We start from the raw sequence: 20,082 nt of genomic DNA, 5'->3' as shown, positions 1-20,082 counted from the left end.
AACAGTTCAGAGTATGCCTATCCCCACAGAAATGTTGGGGAAGCTCGGCTTAGATCTTAGTTACTGTGAGGCCAAATTTAATTCTCTTTTTACTTTCATATCAAATAATGATGATACTGAAATACTTTGGGCTAGGCTAGTTGAGAAGGGATGGGAACTTACATTGCAAGTAAGAACTTAGAACACTGTGGATATAATAAGATAATCAAATGTTCAAATATCTTTAGGGTGTTTAGAGTAAAGGTGAACCTCTTGTTTTCATATAGTACATGGTTGTTTCATCTGTAGGTGCTCTGGAGTGAGGAGAACTTGCCAGGGAATTGACATACGGATTCACCAAGTTCCTCCCTTCCTCAAGAGGAGAGATCCAGGCAGGAGAGATCCTTCCTTGAGAAAAGAAGAGGGCTGGAGGAAGGTGGTTTGTGCTCTAAGAGTCATGGAGCTGTGAACCTCAGGGTCTTCTCATATGCATTCACTCTTCCCCTCTACTTCTTGGGAAACATCTGTTCATCTTTTATGTCCCAATTCCAGCATCACTTTCTCACAAATGTGTTCAATGCCCTGCTCTTTTCCACACAGCACCATCATCATTAGAGATGTTGTGTTCATTTGATTGCTTTGCGCCTCTCTTTCCCACTAGGATGCAGACCTCATGGGGCAGACATGGTGTGTTTTTCTCCCTGGAATATCCCCAGGTCCTAATATGGTGTCATGAGCACTGGGTCACCCTGGTAGCTCAATATTTGTTTCACAAATCAATGTATAAATGTTCTCGATTTCTGGATTGTGAGAAGGATCTCATATTCCAATTACTACAGATTGAATTTTGCTATAGATTGGCTTTTCTAGTAGTCTGTATGGATATGAGAGCTGGACTCTAAGGAAGGCTGAAAGCCAAAGAATTGGTGCTTTTGAACTGTGATGTTGGAGAAGACTCTTGAGAGTCTCTTGGACTGCAAGGAGATCCAACCAGTCAATCCTAAAGGAAATCAGTCCTGAATATTCATTGGAAGGCCTGATGCTGAAGCTGAAGCTCCAATACTTTGGCCACCTGATGTGAAGAACTGACTCATTGAAAAAGACCCCGATGCTGGGAAAGATTGAAGGCGGGAGGAGAAGGGGATGACAGAGGATAAGATGGTTGTATGGCATCACTGACTCAATGGATGTGAGTTTGAGCAAGCTCCAGGAGATGGTGAAGGACAGGGAAGCCTGGAGTGCTGCAGTCCATGGGGTCACAAGGAGTCAGACATGACTGAGCAATTGAACAACAAAATAGATTGAATTGTGTCTCCCTGAAAATTCATGTGTTGAAGCTTTAACCTCCAAGGTGATGGTATTTGGAGATTGGACCTTTGGAAGGTAATCAGAGCTAGATGAGATCATGGGGGTGGGGCCCTCATGAAGAGATTAGGGTCCTTATAAGAAAAGATATCAGAGAACTCTATCTCTCTCTCTCTCCCCTCACTAGGTCAGGACACAGTGAGAAGACCCCAGGGCCTGAGAGGGTTCTCTTGTCTAACAGTTGGAAATGAACTGTCCGAAGAGACACATGCACTGACAAAGCAAAAGACTATTGGGAAGGGGCGCCTGGGCAGAGAGTGGGAGGGGAAGGGAAGCCAGGAGGACCCTCCGCCATGTGGCTCACAGTCTCGGGTTTTATGATGATGGGATTAGTTTCCAGGTTGTCTCTGGCCAATTATTCTGACTCAGGGTCCTTCCTGGTGGCACACACATTGCTCAGCCAAGATGGATTCTAGCAAGTAGGATTCTGGGAGGTTGGTAGGACATGTGGTGTCTCCTTTTGACCTTTCCCAAATTCTTCTGGTTGGTGAGGACTTGTTAGTTCTGTGTTTCTTACCAGGACCTCCTGTTATAAAATAACTCATGCAAATGGGTTCCTATGATGCCTGGCTAGGGTGGGTGGTTTCAACCAGTTTTTCCCCTAACAGCTCCAAGCCAGGAAGACAGTCCTTACCCAAAACTGACCATGCTGGGGCCTTGATTGTGGACTCTAGCTTCCAGAATTGTGAGAAAATAAATTTCTGTCTAAGTCATTCAGTCTAGGGTATTTTATGGCACCCCGAATTAAGACTCCTATATACCTCAATATTTTATTTTAAATCTCTAGGTTTTAAAGTAATAGTGGCTATGTTAATTGAAATGCAAAACTAAACATAATATGCAAGCCCAATAAAGCATGTCTCCAAGCAGTCAGGTACAGCTTCTGCTTTGTAGGGTGGTTGTTGGTGTGCTGGCCTAGCCTCCCACTTCTGACTTTGAGCTCCTTGAGGGTGGGGGCCCTGTCTTCTTCCTCTCTGGATTCCACACCTCTAGCCAGTGTGAGGCATAGCCAGTTGGCAGGGCTTCCGGGAGGCTGGGCTGAGGAAGCAGCTGGCGAGCCTTGGGCAGCCGCACCCTTTCCCAGGGAGGAGGCACCTGGGGTTATTCACAGGGCGGGTCCCTGCTGTCAGCACCTGTCTGGTCTCACTGATTCCCTCTTGGTGCTGTGGACTGTGGACTGCGCAGAGCCTGGCCCTCCTCTTCCTCCCCCTCTCGTCCTTTTGTTAGGGCTCCTGGCCTTTCTCTTCTCTCTGGAGAGCCAGGGCCCATTCTCCATTCCTGGGGAGAGAGTGCCCCCTAGTGCCTGGGAGGGTGAAGGCTGAGGAGGAGGGCAGGGCCAGAGGCCAAGTCTGAAAGGAGGCCCTGCCAGCCAATGAGGGGTGAGCCGGCTGCAGCTTGACCTGTGGAGCTGGGAAACAAGGGATCCACAGGTATTTCTAAGTGTGTGTGTGCACGCGTGTCTTCTTGAGAACCCCCTCTATTATTGGAAGGATTGGACTCTATCAGGTTACACAGTTAACATGGTGGAGAAAGTTCCCCTGATCTCCACTCTTGAATTCTTCCTCCAAATAAGAAAACTCTCTACTTAAATTGTTCTAAATGGGTTTGGTTCCACCATGCCTGGATCTTTCTTGCCAAGGCTGTGGGTCCTGGGATCACCTCTACCCAGTTTCTTTCCTTTCTGACTAGCCTGGAATCTTTGTCTATTATATCTCATTTGTCTCCTGTTCTAATATTTCATCTTCATTTTAAGTACAGAGAATACATAGCAATATGAGCCATGGTGGGCGAATTGTGGCTGCAGCCTGTCCTGCTGGCTAAGTGTCTGCAGTTAGAGGTAGGGGTGGGAGACATCAGAAATTCCTGCCTTGACATGATCAGGGGTTGGGCTCAAGCTTTTCTACTTCGGCTGTGTAATGTGACAAGCTCAGGACAGCATTTGCTACTTTATCATTCTTGGTTGTGGAAGCACTATGATCAAGTGACCAGAGTCTAGACCTTCTGTTGACCAGAACTGATTGCTGGTTTCTAGGTAGTTTTGCAAGACGCCAGCTTCTTTTCTGGGAGACCAGCCTACGGGGCTTCCATTTTGGGCAAGTGAATCCTTGCCTCTTGTTTGACCGAAGAGGGAAGCTCAACACTTTTCCACATTAGGTGACTCCCTTCCTTTGTGGAGGACTCATTTGTCATCAGGACACAGTTTTCTTGAATCAATGGATTCCTGGATGTTAATGGCCGAGAGGTTGCTTGTACTGATCCAGGAAGCTCTTGTATGCTCATTTTTAAACTGAGGTTCTAAACATTTTCCATCTGAGAACTACTGATGATAACATAAAATCTCTTGAGGGCAGTCATCTACCCCATTTGATCTCAAACTTCCCTCTACAGTTTCTTAGTAGGATAATTGGGAGAACAGTTGATGTTTTGGTTGACATCTCAGGGAGTCGATATTTCATTTGGATTGAGTTGAAGTAAGCAATTCATTTCTGCCTGACACAGCAGAAAATATTTATGCAATGGAAAGGACATAATAATCCTGGAGGTTAACCTCTTGGACCCTTGTTGTGAATCTCCATCATCAGAAACTCAAGTAGATTGTGGAGAAGTTCCAGGCAGAGGCTTTCAAGTCAGACAGATCTGCCCTTTCTAACTGGGTAACCTTGGGTTAGTGACTTAACCTCTCTGAAGTCCAGTTTCCTGATGATAAGTACAGGTCTCATAGGTCATTGTAAAGATACTTAATTAATAACTGTGAAGTCCTCCTGGAGAAGGAAACAGAAACCCACTCCATATTCCCGCCTGGAAAATCCCATGGACAGAGGAGCCTGGTAGCTGTACAGTCCATGGGATCATGAGATGGACATGAATTAGTGATTAAACTACCACCACTACCTCAGCAAATACTTGCAATATAGGATGTGATCAGTAATTGGTAAATAATGCTATTAGTACCATTCTCACTTGAGAAGAAGTTAGGTGAGCATCTGTCAGGAATCTTTGCGAATGACGCCCGCCCCTAAGAGAACTTGAATATAATTTGTGTCCTACTGTTGTGTGAAAATTGTATAAATTTCAATTATGTTCAATTGATTCACAGTGCTTTTCAGGTCTACTGTAGCCTTCTATGTCTCTGTATATTCATTCTGTTAATTTTTGAGAGTTTGATATTGAAACTCCAACTAAAATTCTTAATTTATTTACTTAAAAAAATTAAAAAAAAATTTTATCTATAGTGGAACTATATGTAACCTTGTTCTGTATTTTCCAAGCCTCCTGTAAATCTGTTATCATACTTTCATAATTAAAAAAATAAAAATAAAAAAATAGGATTACGAATATCTTATGGGGATTTTATAAGAATTAAATACAAAATAGCACCACTAAGATGTAAAAACATCCACACAGAGTTTATTCAAATAGTTACTCAAGAATTTTAGAAATTATCTGTGCTGGAAATCTGTAGATGAGGCACCGGGCTCCTAGGAGGGACCATGAACTCTCAGGGTCATAGTAGGCTGGTGGCTAGACAGAGGTGTTAGCTCACCTTTATTGAGCATCTGCTAAGGGTCAACCTTGCCTTGAGGACCTTGAGAAGCCTCACCGGGTGCTGGCCCTCAGGAGGTTCGCAGTTTGGCAAGGAGGCAGACAGGGGCCATGCAATTGGTAGGTGCTCTGTTTGAAGGGTGAGGATGATTGGTCTAACTATCCGTGTCTCCCCCAGGGCTGTGATCCATACTCTCCCTGTTGGTGACCTAAGACCACACGAGGATGCTGCTATGGTTTCTTGTCTTGTCTGCTTTGGATCTCGCAGCCTGGGGTGAGTTTTCTTTTACTAGGTCACAAGTGCTTTTGGCATCAGCCCCAGCCTGGTTTTGTTTGTAAATTATCCTTTCCGGGATCCTCATCCCTCCCCATCAGCTATGTTCCCTATCGGCAGAGTCCAGCTCAGGTGCCCCATCCCCAGCTGAGACGGGCTCCAGTCCTCAGCAGCCTCTCCAGCCTGCCCGTACAGTTTGGTGTCAATGTCGTGGTCAGGCATTTGCTCCTGATGACTTCACAGAAGGACAGAACCTCAGAACCATGATGGAGACCCTTAACAACTTAGTCTTGTAGACAGAGAAACAGGCCCCATTGTGGCAGTGACTTGCTCTAGGTCATCTGACAATTTGGGGGCGGATGCAGAGTCTAGTGGTTATGAACATGGGGCTGGAGTCAGACAGCCTGGCTTGGAATCCAAGTCCACAGCCTAAAACCCATATCATTTTAGACAAATAACCTCTCCGAACCTCAGTTTCTCATTTGTACAGAGGGAGTAGTTAATTTGCTTTGTTTATTTCACAAAGTTGTTTTAAGCCACAAATGTGGTAGTGCCCTTGAAAATGCTTTGTTAACTACAGAGCTGGTCTGTGGGCGACATTGTTGTTCCAGTGACATTGCCCCCATGACCTCTGGTACTGAACAGATAGAGGGGAATGAGGCATATTTGTGATGATTTTGTGTCTGTGTGCTCAGTCACATCAGTTGTGGTCTGACTCTTTGCTGCTCCATGGACTGTAGGCTGCCAGGCTCCTCTGTCCATGGGATTCTCCAGGCAAGAATACTGGAGGGGGTTGTCATGCCCTGCTCCAGGGATCTTCCGGACCCAGGGATCGAACCTGAGGCTCCTGCATTGCAGGAGAATTCTTTACTCACTGAGCCATCTGGGAAGCCCATTTGTGGTGATTAATTCTCCATTAATCCTATCTTTAAAAAAAAATCAAGTTGGTAGGGCAGTCACAATGATCTGTAAATTTCTGTATTTCAAGAACCTTGCCTGGATCACTAGGTGCTTAACGTATGAATACATGTTAACATGATGACCATCTTGGTATGTGACCCTTTGATCTATTAATACATATACAGGTGAACTGGGAATGAGCTGCCCAGCTGAGGAGACAAGAGAGACTGCATCGAACCTGAAATGAAGGGAGGCTTGGGGAGGCTGGGGAGGGTGGGAGGGGCAAAGGCCTCACTGGGGCAGATGTGAGAGGGAGAGGCAGGGTGAGGCCAGGTGCATCTGTGGTTTTCCTCTTTCTTGTTTCCTAGAGGAAGTCAAGTTGGTCAGGTGGGAAGTTATCTGGGGAGACCCAGAGGCTAGGGCTGTGGGGTCACAGGAGGAACATGGAACCCTTGCCTCTGAGCTGGTCCAGGTATTTTCCAAGGACCAGCAGCAGGTGCAGTGTTCCTTTGCAGGGGATTCCCTGGAGTTGTCCTGGAATGAGACCCAAGCCAGGGGGCTGTTACAGGAGCTTCTGGACCTGTTTGTTGGCATCTCACATCTCATTCACACAGGTCACAATGGTGAGGCAATTAGTGGGGGTGCTGCCTGGGGCTTTTTAGGGAGACAGAAGTGTTTCTTAGAACACCACTATGGCTAGGCGGGGTGGAGGGGGTAGGGTAGAACCACAACTCCTCCCATGGATTGTCCTGAGTCCTTAGGCAAAGGTGAATTCCAGAAGGGAGAGGAAACCCAGGGAAAAAAGACAAGGATCCCAGTCTCTAGCTCTCAGGGTAGAGATACCACTTCACTCAGGCAGTTCCCGGGAGCTCCCAAGTAAGGATAATGAGGGAGCCCTCGGGGGTCCTGGGGTCCTGGGTGGGGCTCTCACAGCCTTGCCCACAGTGCATGTTCATCTGAAAGAGGGAATCCCCCACCCCAGTGTTCGTGGGGCTTCCTGTGGGCTCTGGCTGGGGAGCTGCTGGTTTCAGGAGAGTGACAGAACTTTCCTGAGGAGCCTGGTGGTCTACAGTCCATGGGGCCGCAAAGAGTTGAACAGGACTGAGTAACTAACACTTTTACTTTCACTTTCAAACAAGAGATGGAGAAGGGAAGGGGAGGCTGTGGTGGTGCCGGCCTCCTTCTGGGGCCTCTCCCATCACAGAGGATTCAGGATGGCCTGGACAGCCTATGGAGGGCTGGCAGGGCCTCAGCATACCAGCCTATTTCCTCTCTCCCCTCCCCCTAGGTGTGCCCACCATTGTCTCCCGCAAGGAGTGGGGAGCGAGATCCCTAACCTGCAGGGCCCAGCTGACCCGGCCTGTGGCCTATGTCATCACGGACCAGATCACGGGGATGGAATGTGAGGAGCAGAACGCGTGCAGTCAAAAGCTGAGGGGCCTGCAGTCCCGTTCCGTCTACACCAAAGGCTGGTGTGATGTGGCCTACAAGTAAGAGGCTGGTGGGGTCCCTGGAGCCCATGTTTGAGTTCTCCTTTTGAGGGAGTCTCCTGTTCCCCCTTCTCTGTGTTTCTTAATCTCCCATTCATGTTGCTTTTCTAATGAATAAAAAATGCTAATATAAACAGAATCCAAAAGGGTCATGAGGAGGACCACTGTGAGCCACATATTCATATGTGGTCTTGGCCGCTACAGGTTCCAGGAAAGAAGCGAGGGAGGTTGTGTGATAAGTACAGTCTCCCCCTTGAAGCTCGAAGAACATTTCAATTTACGAAGGTCTTTACAATTATTACTCAAGTAGGCCCTCCCTGCCACCCTGAGGAATGGGCAGGAGAAATATTACCACCCCTGTGTCACAGGTGAGGATGCTGTGGTCTGGAGAAGTTAGAGAATTTGCTGAAAGTCACTCAGAGAAGGAGTGTGAACTCAGAACTCTTCCCAGACTGCCTGCTAGTCCTGCCTTGCTCCACTTCTGCTCACAGACAGGGCTTTCTCCACCAGGTACCTTGAAGGGCCACCTCACAGTGAGACTGGGATCCCATAGGAGACGTACCACTGGGGATGTGGGGAGGAGGACCTGTGAATGTGTGAGGCAAGGAGAGGCTCGTGTTGTGCACTGAGTTCGCTCTCTGAGGATCATCAGCGGAGTGGATGCCCAGAGCCTCCTCTTTCCCCCTTTTTCTTTATAGAAGAAGAGAGAGAGGGAATGGTGCTCTCCTGCCTGAATTCTAAGGACAAGTATAAAGGCTTTCTGAATTATCCACTTTGCGAAGGGCAACCCGCATCTTATGCTTGATTTATTGAGATTGCAAATAAGTAAGGGCAGCTGGAAGCCCCCACTGGAGTCACCGGAGCCCCAGAGGGCCAGGGTTGGGGGTCTTCCCGTCTGCCCTCTGTGGGGGCCACGTTCCCTACAGCTTAGCTGCTGAGCCTACCGTGAGTGCCCCATCACCCTGCTGTTGTCACTGCTGGGCTGCCTGCTTCAGCCACGGCGTCTTGCAGTCAGGTTTCTGGGGTGACAGGGTAACAGTCTCTAGTTTGTACGAGGCAGTTGCTATAGCCACAGGGACTATTCACTTTGGACTGACCAAAGGCTGCAGGGACAGAGTACCTCAGTACCTGAAAGTACTGTGGCAAAGCCAGGGACACGGTGGACACATGAGGCCCCCACCTGGTCCTCAGGCCGATGTCACTGCAGGGTAGGAGTTCTGTTCCCCTTCATTCCAGGTCTTTGGCGACTTTGGGGAAATGTTCTTTCTGTGCTCAGTTTGCTGTGGAAATTCATGACCTGTTAAAAGCTGAATGTGTAAGAGTTGTGAAAATAAAGTTTTTAAGACTATAACTGGAATGTGGAAGATGAGAAAGTTATAAAGAGAAGAGGAGGTAGAAGGGAAAAAAAAAATACTTTGGCTTCAAAAACTAAACTGGGAAAAGGAACATCCTAACCAAATTTCTGTGATAAAAAAGAGCTTAGGGATTCCTAAGGAGAAACTGAAGAAAATGTTAACTTAAAGGAATCCCTAAATTCTGATCAACTGTTTTCAACATACAAGTGCTTGGTCCTATAATTTAAAAACATGACCAATGGATTCTCATGCCCTTGAACTAAAGTTCTCAGGTTCTTGAGAGTCACACATTGGAATTCTACTTTGAACCAAATGAGTATTTTTAAATTGAGATTCTGGGAAACACAGGTAAACTAAGTCACAAGAAAATTAAAGACATATTCCTGTATCTCTTGGAAGTCTAAAATGCATTATCCCACTCCCTTTCACTGTTATGTCATTGTAACATATGAGCCTCTAGAACTTTTTGCATTCTGGGATGGGTGAGAAGTTTTCTGTGACAGAAATTTGCATTTAATCATGTTTCCTTGCCTGACAGCTTCCTGGTTGGGAATGATGGCAGGGTGTATGAAGGTGTTGGCTGGAACATCCAAGGCATGCACAACCAGGGCTATAACAACATCTCCCTGGGCCTCGCATTCTTTGGGAATAATCTAGGTAATGGTCACCCCCCTGACCCTCTACCAAGGAGTTGTCTACACTGTCTTCCGTCACTCACTCTTGTCTTTTCAGCCTACATCATGTTGTTCTTTCTGATGATGGTGTCTCTCTTGAAGTTCTTTTCTCCCTTGGATTCTATGATGGGGCATTTTTGGAGTTCTTTTTTTCCTCTCTGGTCTGTACTCCTGTGAGACCGCTGAAGAGAACACTGATACTGCTTGAGTTCACAGTTATTGCCATCACTTTGAGAGTCTGAAAAAAGCGAAAGTTGCTCAGTCGTGTCCGACTCTGTCTCCAGGCCAGAATACTGGAGTGGGTAGTCTCTCCTTTCTCCAGGGAATCTTCCTGACCCAGGAATTGAGCCAGGGTCTCCTGCATTGCAGGCAGATTCTTTACCAACTGAGCTATCAGGGAAGCTCTGAAGTTGATAATTAGGAACTGGCAGATGCAGAAAAATATGGCTTCTGTCTTCCTCTAGTGTCTCCCATTGGTAGAGCCCAACCAGTGGCCAGCAAGCAAGGAAGTCTGGGAACTGTAGTCTGCAGGTTTCTAGTCTTCAGCAAAGCACCGGAGAGCACAGAGTAGGCCATGGCTGATTCATGTCAATGTATGGTAAAAATCACTACAATATTGTAAAGTAGTTAGCCTTCAATTAAAACTAATAAATTAAAAAAACAAGCCAACAACAAATAACTGGCACCTGCCAGGATCATCATCTTCCAAGTGGTGCTAGTAATAGCATTTATCTCAGAGGTTTTCTGTGAGGATTACGTGAGTTAATGGATGTGAAGAGCACTTGGCCTCCTGTCTGATTGTGGAAGCTATTAAATAAATACAGTCATCTTTTCTGCCAAGCTAGGGCATTCCTGACTTGGTCAGGTGGGCCTCCTACAGGTAGCTTTCACTGTCTCCGAGTGACTCCACATAGTGATGGAGTGGATAAAGCACTTGGAAGAAGTCACCAACTTGGTTTCTAAGAGCTGTGTGTAAGTACTTCTTTGTCTCTTAGCCTCTCTGTCCTGGCTACTGGGCCAGTTTTTTCTCTTCTCATCCATCAGTTATTTAGGCTCAAGGGGTCAACTTATCCTCCCTCTACATCTAGACCAGGTTGGAACTTTTTGCTAACAGTTCTGTGCTCCATGTCATCCTCTCTCAGGCAGCAGTCCAAGTCCCACTGCCTTATCAGCCGCAGAGGACCTGATCTTCTATGCCATAAAGAAGGGTCACCTATCACCCAGGTATATTCAACCACTTCTCTTGAAAGCAGAGAGCTGCCTGGTCCCTCATCAGCCACTGATGCCCAGGAAAGGTAAAGCCTCTCTGTCCTGCCTCATCTTCCTCCCAGTTACTATCCAGGAACAGTAGGGAATGCTTTTTCTTATTGGTATTCATTGGTTTCTCAGACCAAGAACATCTCTTGCTGAGATCTGGAAAATTCTAAGAGGGCACCTTCCTGGCCTCTCCTTTCCACTGGAACCATATAGCCATGGAACCATTCTTGACATAAATATATATGTACACATGTCTTCACTCAGCGAATATTTACTGAATTCTTCTAGGTACTGAGGGTGCAGCTGTGAACAAAACAGATAAAACTGCACATTTAAGTAGAGGAAGATAGAAAATGAATCAATAAGTAAAATGTATATGAGGTTAGATGACATCAGGGTTACGGAGAAGAATAAAGCATGGAAATGGGGTGGGGTAAAAAAAAATATATATATATTTGTGTATATTACATGAATACACATACACACACAATCTCTGTCTCATACTCTCTCTCTCTCTCACACACACACCTCCTTCTAAAAGCAAAACAAGTCAACCTTCAACATGACCACAGCACACTGAGAAAAACTTGGGTTCGCAGATTACACTGACATGAGTTTGAACAGTCCAAGAAGTTGGATAATAAAAATCATGCACTATTTTGGAAAGACAAGCAACAACCTAAAACCAGTACGATTATAAGTGCTTTCAATAGTTTAACACTCTCTGCTATAGTGGATCTTGCCAGGGACTCAAGAATGTTTTCTTATTAAGCTTTTTAAGTTGCAAATCTTTAAAATTTATCTAGCTTTCAGACTGGTGTTGTCTCCATTAATAACACTTTTACGTGTGTAGAATTCTTTAGAGATTTCAAATTACCATATGCATGTGCTCAGTTCAGAAAGTCAGCTGATTTCTGCTCATTGGTCTTATTATGTAAGTACACACATCTGCTTTTATTTGCAATGCATATTCAAGCATGTAGGTATCAGTAGTCTTTTCCCTTCTCACATACTGATTTCCATAGTTGTTATCAGAACTTGACTTTTGCCTCTGCCCCTTGGCTCCAGCTGCCTGACCGAGACAATCCCTATCTAGACTTTGCCAGAATCCCACAGAATCCCGCACATTAGGATGTGTTAGTGGTTACCAGGGGTTGGGGAGTCTGAGGAGTAATCAGCCTGCAGTTGTGAGAATGTCCACATCTGGGCACATGCGATTTTGCATCGCATTGTTTTTTTCCCCCTCCACAGCTTGCCCCAACATCATCACAAGGTCAGCTTGGGAAGCCAGACAGACACACTGCCCTACAATGAGTCTCCCAGCCAAATATGTTATCATCATTCACACTGCTGGGGCAACCTGCAACATATCCATGGACTGCCGGATCCGTGTCCGAGATATACAATCTTATCACATGGACACACAGAACTTCTGTGACATCGGATATCAGTAAGTGGGACTGGTGCAAACTTGGTGCTTCTTTTCTTCAGGGCTATAAGAAGGAAGGCTCGGGGAGGGAGCCAGTGTTTGCCAAGCTCTTCCTTTGTGCCAGGTGCTTTACATAAGACATCATCTTTTTATTTGTGCAGGATTCTGGACTGAGCATTCTTCAGAGCCTAGCTAAGGTTTAGTTATCTCCCCTGGGCATGTTCTCCATGAGTGGTTGGGAAGACTCTGAAAGGAAGATGTTAAAACAATAGTGATAAATCAAGAGTATGAGACCCTTATGGGAGGCTGTCAACAGACCATGCCTTTTAAATGTGATCCCTTCCAACCAGCCAGCAGCCCAGACCCTACTCACCCCCTGCTGCCCTTGAGCCCAACCCCAAACTTGCTCTCTCTGATGTTAGAATCCTGCAATACCTCTGCTATTGCTTACTCCGTTTATAGACACAGGAAACTTTAACTTCTCTGGACTTCTTTTGCCTCCTCTCTGCAGTAGGGGAACAATACCTTATCTATTTGATAATACCAAGTGAACTAGAACAGTGGGAAGCTTCTTAGGCATTCCCTTGGAATTTTCATAGAAGAAATTTAGGGTTAGAGTATGATAACTTTTAATTATTAGTACTAATTTTAACTTTATTGGCATCTAGTTGATTTACAATGTTGTGTTAGCTTCAGGTATACAGCAAAGTGATTCAGTGACAACCTATAAAAGAATAAATTAAGAAATAATTTATTTATTTATTTCCTGGCTGGTCTGGGTCTTCATTGCTGTGCAGGTGTTCTCTAGTTGTGGGGAGCAGGGGGTGCCTATTCTCTAGTTGCGATGCAGGCTTCTCTTTGTGGTGGCTTCGCTTGTTGCGGAGCACAGGCTCTAGAGCACAGGCTCATGGTTATGGCTCATGGGCTTATTTGCTCCACAGCGTGTGAGATCTTCCCGAATCAGGGTCAAACCTGTGTCTCCTGCATTGGCAGGTGGATTCTTTACCACTGAGCTGCAGGGAAGCTGTGACTTAATCACAACAATTGTTTGAAGTCTCAGGCGGCTTTTCTTTTGTGTATGTCCTGGGGGCTCAGCTGGTAAAGAACCCTCCTGCAATGAAGGAGACTAAAACTAAGATCATGGCATCCGGTCCCATCACTTTACGGCAGATAGGTGGGGAAACAGTGGAAATAGTGGCTGACTTTATTTTTCTGGGCTCCAAAATCACTGCATATGGTGACTGCAGTCATGAAATTAAAAGATGCTTACTTCTTGGAAGGAAAGTTATGACCAACCTAGACAGCATACTAAAAAGCAGAGACATCACTTTGCCAACAAAGGTCTGTCTAGTCAAGGCTTTGGTTTTTCCAGTGGTCATGTATGGATGTGAGAGTTGGACTGTGGAGAAAGCTGAGCTCTGATGAATTGATGCTTTAGAACTGTGGTGTTGGAGAAGACTCTTGAAAGTCCCTTGGACTGCAAGGAGATCCAACCAGTCCATCCTAAAGGAGATCAGTCCTGGGTGTTCATTGGAAGGACTGATGCTGAAGCTGAAGCTCCAGTGCTTTGGATACCTGATGCGAAGAGCTGACTCATTGGAAAGGACCCTGATGCTGGGAAAGATTGAGGGCAGGAGGAGAAGGGGATGACAGAGGATGAGATGGCTGTATGGCATCATCGACTCGATGGACATGGGTTTGGGTGGACTCTGGGAGTTGGTGATGGGCAGGGAGGCCTGGTGTGCTGCAGTTCATGGGGTCGCAAAGAATCGGACATGACTGAGTGACTGAACTGAACTGAGCTGAACTGGCTTCGATCCCTGGGTTGGGAAGATCCCCTGGAGGAGGGCATGGCAACCCACTCCAATATTCTTGCCTGAGAATCCCCCATGGACAGAGGAGCCTGGCAGGCTATTGTCCTTGGGGTCGCAAAGAGTCGGACATGACTGAGTGACTAAGAACATGTCTCATTCTGGGCCGGCTCCCTTTCTCCTCTGAACTGCCATTTTAAAAACAGCCTTTGTAAATAGGAGAAAACTATGGCTGCATTTTACAGGACTTTCCACAGCCTTGCTACAGTTATTAAGCTTAGTTAATAAAGAATTAAATGTGGAAATTCCAAATGGAAAATGCCAGGACCTGAGGGAATGTTAGTTTCCTTTCACATTCATTCTTTGGGGACTGGCTTGATTTCTGTCCTTTGACTTTGGAGGCCTGTTATGGTGCTCACTCCCACTGCAGCCTCAGGATACAGCATCTGTCACTCTGTCACCAACTCTGCTCGGTATGGACAAAGGGCCCTCTCATTCATCATTTCTTACTTTTTCACCAATATTTATTGGGGTATCCCTGGTGGCTCAGCAGTAAAGAACCCACCTGCAATGAAGGAGATGCAGGTGCAACCCCTGGAGAAGGAAATGGCAGCCCACTCCAGTATTCCTGTCTGAAAAAAACCATGGATACAGGAGACTGGTGGGTCACAGTCCATGGGTTTGCAAAGAGTCAGACACAATGGAAGCAACTGAGCACGCATGCGTGCTACGTGCTTGGTGTTCAGCAAGATGAATTAGCTCCTTCCCTTGGGGAGGAGAGAGGATAGTAAGCAGTCATGACGATTGTGAGTGTTGGCACTGGGATGGATGAGTAACAGAATGTGCCAGGGTGGACCTCTAAGAAGACTTTGGAGGACTGCACGGTATCACAGCAGGGCTTCAGCAGGGAGAGGCATCCACACTGGGACATGGATACGGAGTGGAGGTCAGTTAGGCAAAGAAGGATGTGGAGTGTTCCAGGCAAGAGGGAGCAGCACATGAAAGGGCCTGGAGTCCAGACAGAGCACAAATGAAAGAAGCTTGCGTGCTAAGTTGCTCCAGTCACGTCCGACTCTTTGCAGCTCTATGGACTGTAGCCCACCAGGCTCCTCTGTCCCTGGGATTCTCCAGGCAAGAATCCTGGAGTGGGTTGCCATGGCCTCCTCCAGGGGATCTTCCTGATCCAGGGATCAAACCCATGTCTCATATCTCTTGCATTGACGGGAGTGTTCTTTACCATTGGCACCACCTGGGATGCCCACAAAGAAGCTTAACTCCTACCTAAAATAGACTACAAAGAGGGGGATGGTGAGAGGGAAGGCTGAAGAGGCTGACAGGAGCCATAGCACAGGGGTCTGGACATGGGTCCTGACAGGCTGACTCTATTTGAAAGGCAACTGGAAATCCCTGCCCTATGAAGGGATCTGTATTTAGCAAAACCACTCTGGGGGCTGTTTTAAGCATGGATTGGAAGGAGGTAAAACTCTGGGCAGACAGCTTTTACAGTAATTCAGACAGCAGGTGATGGTGACCTGGAGCAACATAGCAACTGTCGGCATACAGGTAAGTGGAGAAATTTAAAACAGGAGAAATGGTTGACAAGCCATTGGATGGGGCTGGAAGAGGGAGAGTGAAGCATTCAGTCTGATGCCCAATTTTCTGGCTAGGCAATTTGGAAGAAGATGGGTTTGTTTGGACATGTTGGCTTTTAGAGCTTGTGATTGAGCTATGGCTTCCCAGCTGGCTCAGTGGTAAAGAATCTGCCAGCCAAGCAGGAGACATAGGGATGCGGGTTCAGTCCCTGAGTTGGGAAGATCCCCTGGAGAAGGAAACAGAACCTACTCCAGTATTCTTGGCTGGCAAATCCCATGGACAGAGGAGCCTGGGTGAATACAGTCCATGGGCGGATATGAGTCAAAAGTGGGCAAAAGTGTTGAACATGACTTAAATGACTAAAAAACAACAATTGGAGTTATAAGACTGGATGGTTGTCCAGGGAGAATATATTGAGTGAGAAGAGGGAAGGGGTGAGACCAGAACCCCAGGGAGGAGAACCAGGGAAAAGAACATGTCAAGAAATTAGTGGCCAATAGGATCAGAATAAAAATCAGTTTTCATTACTAGTGTCAGCATGTGGCAGTGGACTGATGTTGCTGTCATCATTGCTTGTCACTGTCTGTCTTCATTTCTTAGGTTCAGGGACTGTTTTTTTTGCCTTTTTGTGTCTGTTCACATTAATTAACACATATGGTAAGAGTAATAGTAATGGTAATAATAATAATAATAGTAAGTGGATGAAAGAATGAATTAATGATTCAAGGAGTGAATGAAGCCAGTTGTACCCAGAGTAATTTTCTCCTTTTCCCTTTGCCTAACCTTAGCTTCCTGGTGGGCCAGGATGGTGGTGTGTATGAAGGAGTTGGCTGGCATACCCAAGGCTCTCACACATACGGATACAACGATATTGGCCTAGGAATTGCCTTCATAGGCAACTTTGTAGGTAAGGGGTAAACATGGGGCAGAGGGACTCTGGATGATGAAATATTATGTGAAATATCTGGGAAGCAATGGGGATAAGATGCATTGTGGTGCTTGACAGTGTCAGTGGGATGCTTAAAGCAAGAGGCAGGTCCCCAAGAGTCCCTCTCAGGCAGAACATTTCCACCAAATTCACCTGTACCAATACCCAGTTCTATCTGTCTTTAGAGCCATGCCCAACGCAAGCATGGAGCAAGAGAGAAAAAAGTCTTTTGCAAACTTTGGTGTTTTCATAGCACTGTTGGCAAATGTAGTGTCTTCCTTGGTAACCATGGCAACCACACTGGGGAGCATCACTATCTCTTATGGACAAGCAATGAATGGTCTGGTGCTGCCATGTCTGCCCCATGATGACTGTTGAGAAGTGGTGTGTTGAGCTGCAGTTATTTTTCAGAGAGGCTTTGAACTTTCTAGAAGGCAGAATCAGGGAGCACAAAGACCTTGTTTTCCCAAGAAACTTACAGGAATTTGTTGGCTATGGTGGTGATGGGGACAGAGGGAGCCTGGGCTAGGTGCTTGTCCCTGCCAAAAGCAAGTAACCTTGAGACCCTAGTTATTGCTGGGCTAAATGTGTTTTGCAGAAAAACCACCAAATGCTGCAGCGCTGGAGGCAGCTCAGAACCTGATCCAGTGTTCCGTGGTCAAGGGACATCTGGTCTCCAACTACCTGCTGGTGGGGCACAGCGATGTGACCAACATTCTGTCTCCTGGACGGGCTTTGTACAACATCATTAAGACTTGGCCTCATTTCAGACAATAAGGGAACCCCAATTCCTTCCAATACCACCCCCACCCTAACCCTGGCTCCTGAGTCTCCCCTTCTTCACCTTCCATTCTGGCTCAACACCTGTGTCCCCTCCCTGCCAGCCCCATCCTGTTTCTTCGGCTTCAGGTTAGTATGATCATTTCCAAACTAGTATGATCAGTTCCATATGATCAAACCCCATAGTGGGGCATTCCAGCCCTCTGAGTCTGCACCCAGCCTCCTTCCCTCCTCACCTTTCTCTCCCCAGCACCCACCTCCTCACCCAGGTGAGCCTTCTTGTCCCTTTGTACACACCCCTCTCCTGGTGTGCCTTCCCCTGCCATTGTTGTAGCCATGCATTCCGGAAAACAAACTCACTCAGAATGACAGTGCAGTTTACTATACCAGCGGGCCCAAGGCAGAGTTTCCTCTTAGCCAAGGACTCTGACTGACTTTTGTGAAAACCTTATATACCTTAAGTGTACTGCTCAAGCCCACAACCCCAAGTTCCTTAAACCTAGCCTGGAAAGTCTTAAAGGGAGATACAATCAGGTTACAGCCATGATTCACAATCAGAAGGGTCAGCTGGTTATGCATTGTAGCCTACACCAATGAGTGCCATAAAGATTACAAAAGTGATTGACTACATAGGGGATTAATACATTCTTTTTGGTGACGGGAAATCTTGGTATGGAATCTTGTGTTTATCAGTCCAGGAGGCCAGTTCGGCCATAGGTATGTTATCCCCATGGCTACCAGGCACATAGTCCAAAGCTCACTGAAAATGAGAGATGGAGTTTCCTTCTTTTTCAAGATGGAGTCAGCTCAGCCTGTTCCTTTCCTTGCTCGCCGTCTGCCCAGCAGCTCCTAGCCTCACACATGACCCAGGTCAACAACCCAGCCCCTCCTCTCTGTTCACACACTACCTTGTCCATATTTGTATGCAGCCCTTATTTCAGGGCAGTGATTATTTATAGACGTTCTCTCCACTGGGTTGTGAGTTTGTCCATTTTCATTCATGTCTGTGTCCTCAGTTCTTCAGCAGTGTCTGGAATACAGAAAAGTGAAAGTGAAAGTCACTCAGTCATGTCCCGCTCTTTGAGACACCATGAACTATACAGTTCATGGAATTCTCCAGGCCAGAATATTGGAGTGAGTAGCCTTTCCCTTCTCCAGGGCATCTTCCCAACCCAGGAATCGAACCAGGGTCTCCAGCAATTGCAGGCAGATTCTTTACCAAGTGAGCTAACAGGGAAGGTGCTACAAATATTCATTGGAGAAATGGATGAATAAAGGAATGAGTGGACCAAGTCCTTGTTCCCCTTTCCGATTTGCTTATCATCCCCCTTTTGGGGAAGACTTGTTGGACGATACCTCATCCCACCAGCATTCTCTCTGTTCTGTTGCCTCCCAGTCTGAGACTCAGAGCTGCTCTGGCTGCTATGGTTGTTGTGTCTCCAGAGTCCGGTGTCCCCATCCTCCCAGAGCTCCCTGAGGGCAGAGGCTGTGTGGACACAGCCTCTCTGTGGACTGATGTTCTCTGTCCTTCCCCGGTTGGGTCCGCTAGGCATCAAGCTGAGCAGGGACTCAGAGCTTGGGACTCTGCAGCCCTCCGTCCCTGGGCTCCTCCTGCCCAAAGTGAAGCCTCATCCTTTCAGATGGGGGAAATAACCCCCTGCTGTTTACTAGAAGTTCCAGTTCCATAGGAACTGCAAACTACCTGCTCATGGTAGTTTTTCCTGATCTAGAAACAGGGAAAGGAGGAAGAAGGGGAGAAACCTGGATTCCCCACCTCCTCCTTTGGTATTTTGGTCTTTGCTTTTAGAGTGTTTCACACCTCTTAGAACAAAGCAGGTTCAACCTCACATTTTCACAGCTGTTTGTGCTTTTCAAAGACTGTCCCCCAGTCTCACTGGATTCACTTTATCCTCAGTGTAGGGTATAGTTCTGGTGAGGCAGAAAAGGAAAGACGACCTCAACAGAAGTAGGTTACCTTTATTCAGGCAAGGAGGGGCGACAGCCGGCCTAACGACCAGGCTGAGCGCAAGAGGGAACAGGGAGGCTTCATACTTGTAGGGAGGTTTGTGGAAGTGATAAGGGAAATGTCAATCAGGCGGGATATTTTGAGTATTCTTTTATTGAGGTGACATTTGTAGTTGGGCAGGGGGTGATAAGTCTTTGGGGCGGGTGTAGGGGGTGGTAGGTTTCCGGACAGGGGGTGATAAGTCCCAGATAGATGCAACCAGCCTGGAGCATCAGGGTGGAACTAAAGTTATGCTTTATAAAGTTTTCTCCGAAGTTAGATGATTCAGCAAGGGCCTTTGAGACTGTTGTTCTTTTTAGGCCCAAAAGACTCCTTCACTCAGGCCACCTGGGCACATAAGCAGGGGAAGGAATTGTTTATCTGGGGGTCTCAGTGCCCCTTTCTGACTTACAGAGCCACGGGGAGAGGAGAGGCTGCTCCAGGAGGAGACCTCCTTGGGATGGGAGTCACTGGACCAGAAGCTCTGGTCAACCCAGTCCTTTCTTTGGGGTGAAACCTCCCCAACTCACCACTGTGTGTCTCCCCTTCTCTTACAACATCCAGGGTGAGTTTCGGAGCCCTTCCTACAGGGAGTGGCCAAAAAGGTGTTTGTGTGATGAGAAGTGATCCCAAGAAAAGAGCTGCCCTCCAGCTTTCTTTGCCTTTCTTACCAGCCTCCAGAGCGGAGGGTCTCTGGCC

At 46.8% G+C, this 20,082-nt stretch overlaps 1 protein-coding gene across 1 annotated transcript; it reads left to right on the top strand.

The window, feature by feature from the left end:
- Positions 1-5,112: 5,112 nt before the first annotated feature.
- On the top strand, positions 5,113-18,353 carry PGLYRP3 (peptidoglycan recognition protein 3). Its single transcript, XM_070467135.1, has 8 exons — positions 5,113-5,161; positions 6,577-6,684; positions 7,350-7,551; positions 9,445-9,563; positions 10,723-10,875; positions 12,089-12,287; positions 16,459-16,577; positions 17,197-18,353. The coding sequence occupies exons 1-8, from the start codon at positions 5,113-5,115 to the stop codon at positions 17,373-17,375; spliced, it is 1,128 nt and encodes a 375-aa protein (XP_070323236.1). The 3' UTR covers positions 17,376-18,353.
- The last annotated feature ends 1,729 nt before the right edge of the window (positions 18,354-20,082 follow it).

This window comes from Odocoileus virginianus, chromosome 5, assembly GCF_023699985.2.
Source record: "Odocoileus virginianus isolate 20LAN1187 ecotype Illinois chromosome 5, Ovbor_1.2, whole genome shotgun sequence".
NCBI classification, from domain to species: domain Eukaryota; kingdom Metazoa; phylum Chordata; class Mammalia; order Artiodactyla; family Cervidae; genus Odocoileus; species Odocoileus virginianus.
Note: the sequence above shows the minus strand (reverse complement) of the source record. Positions and strands in the feature narration are given on the sequence as shown.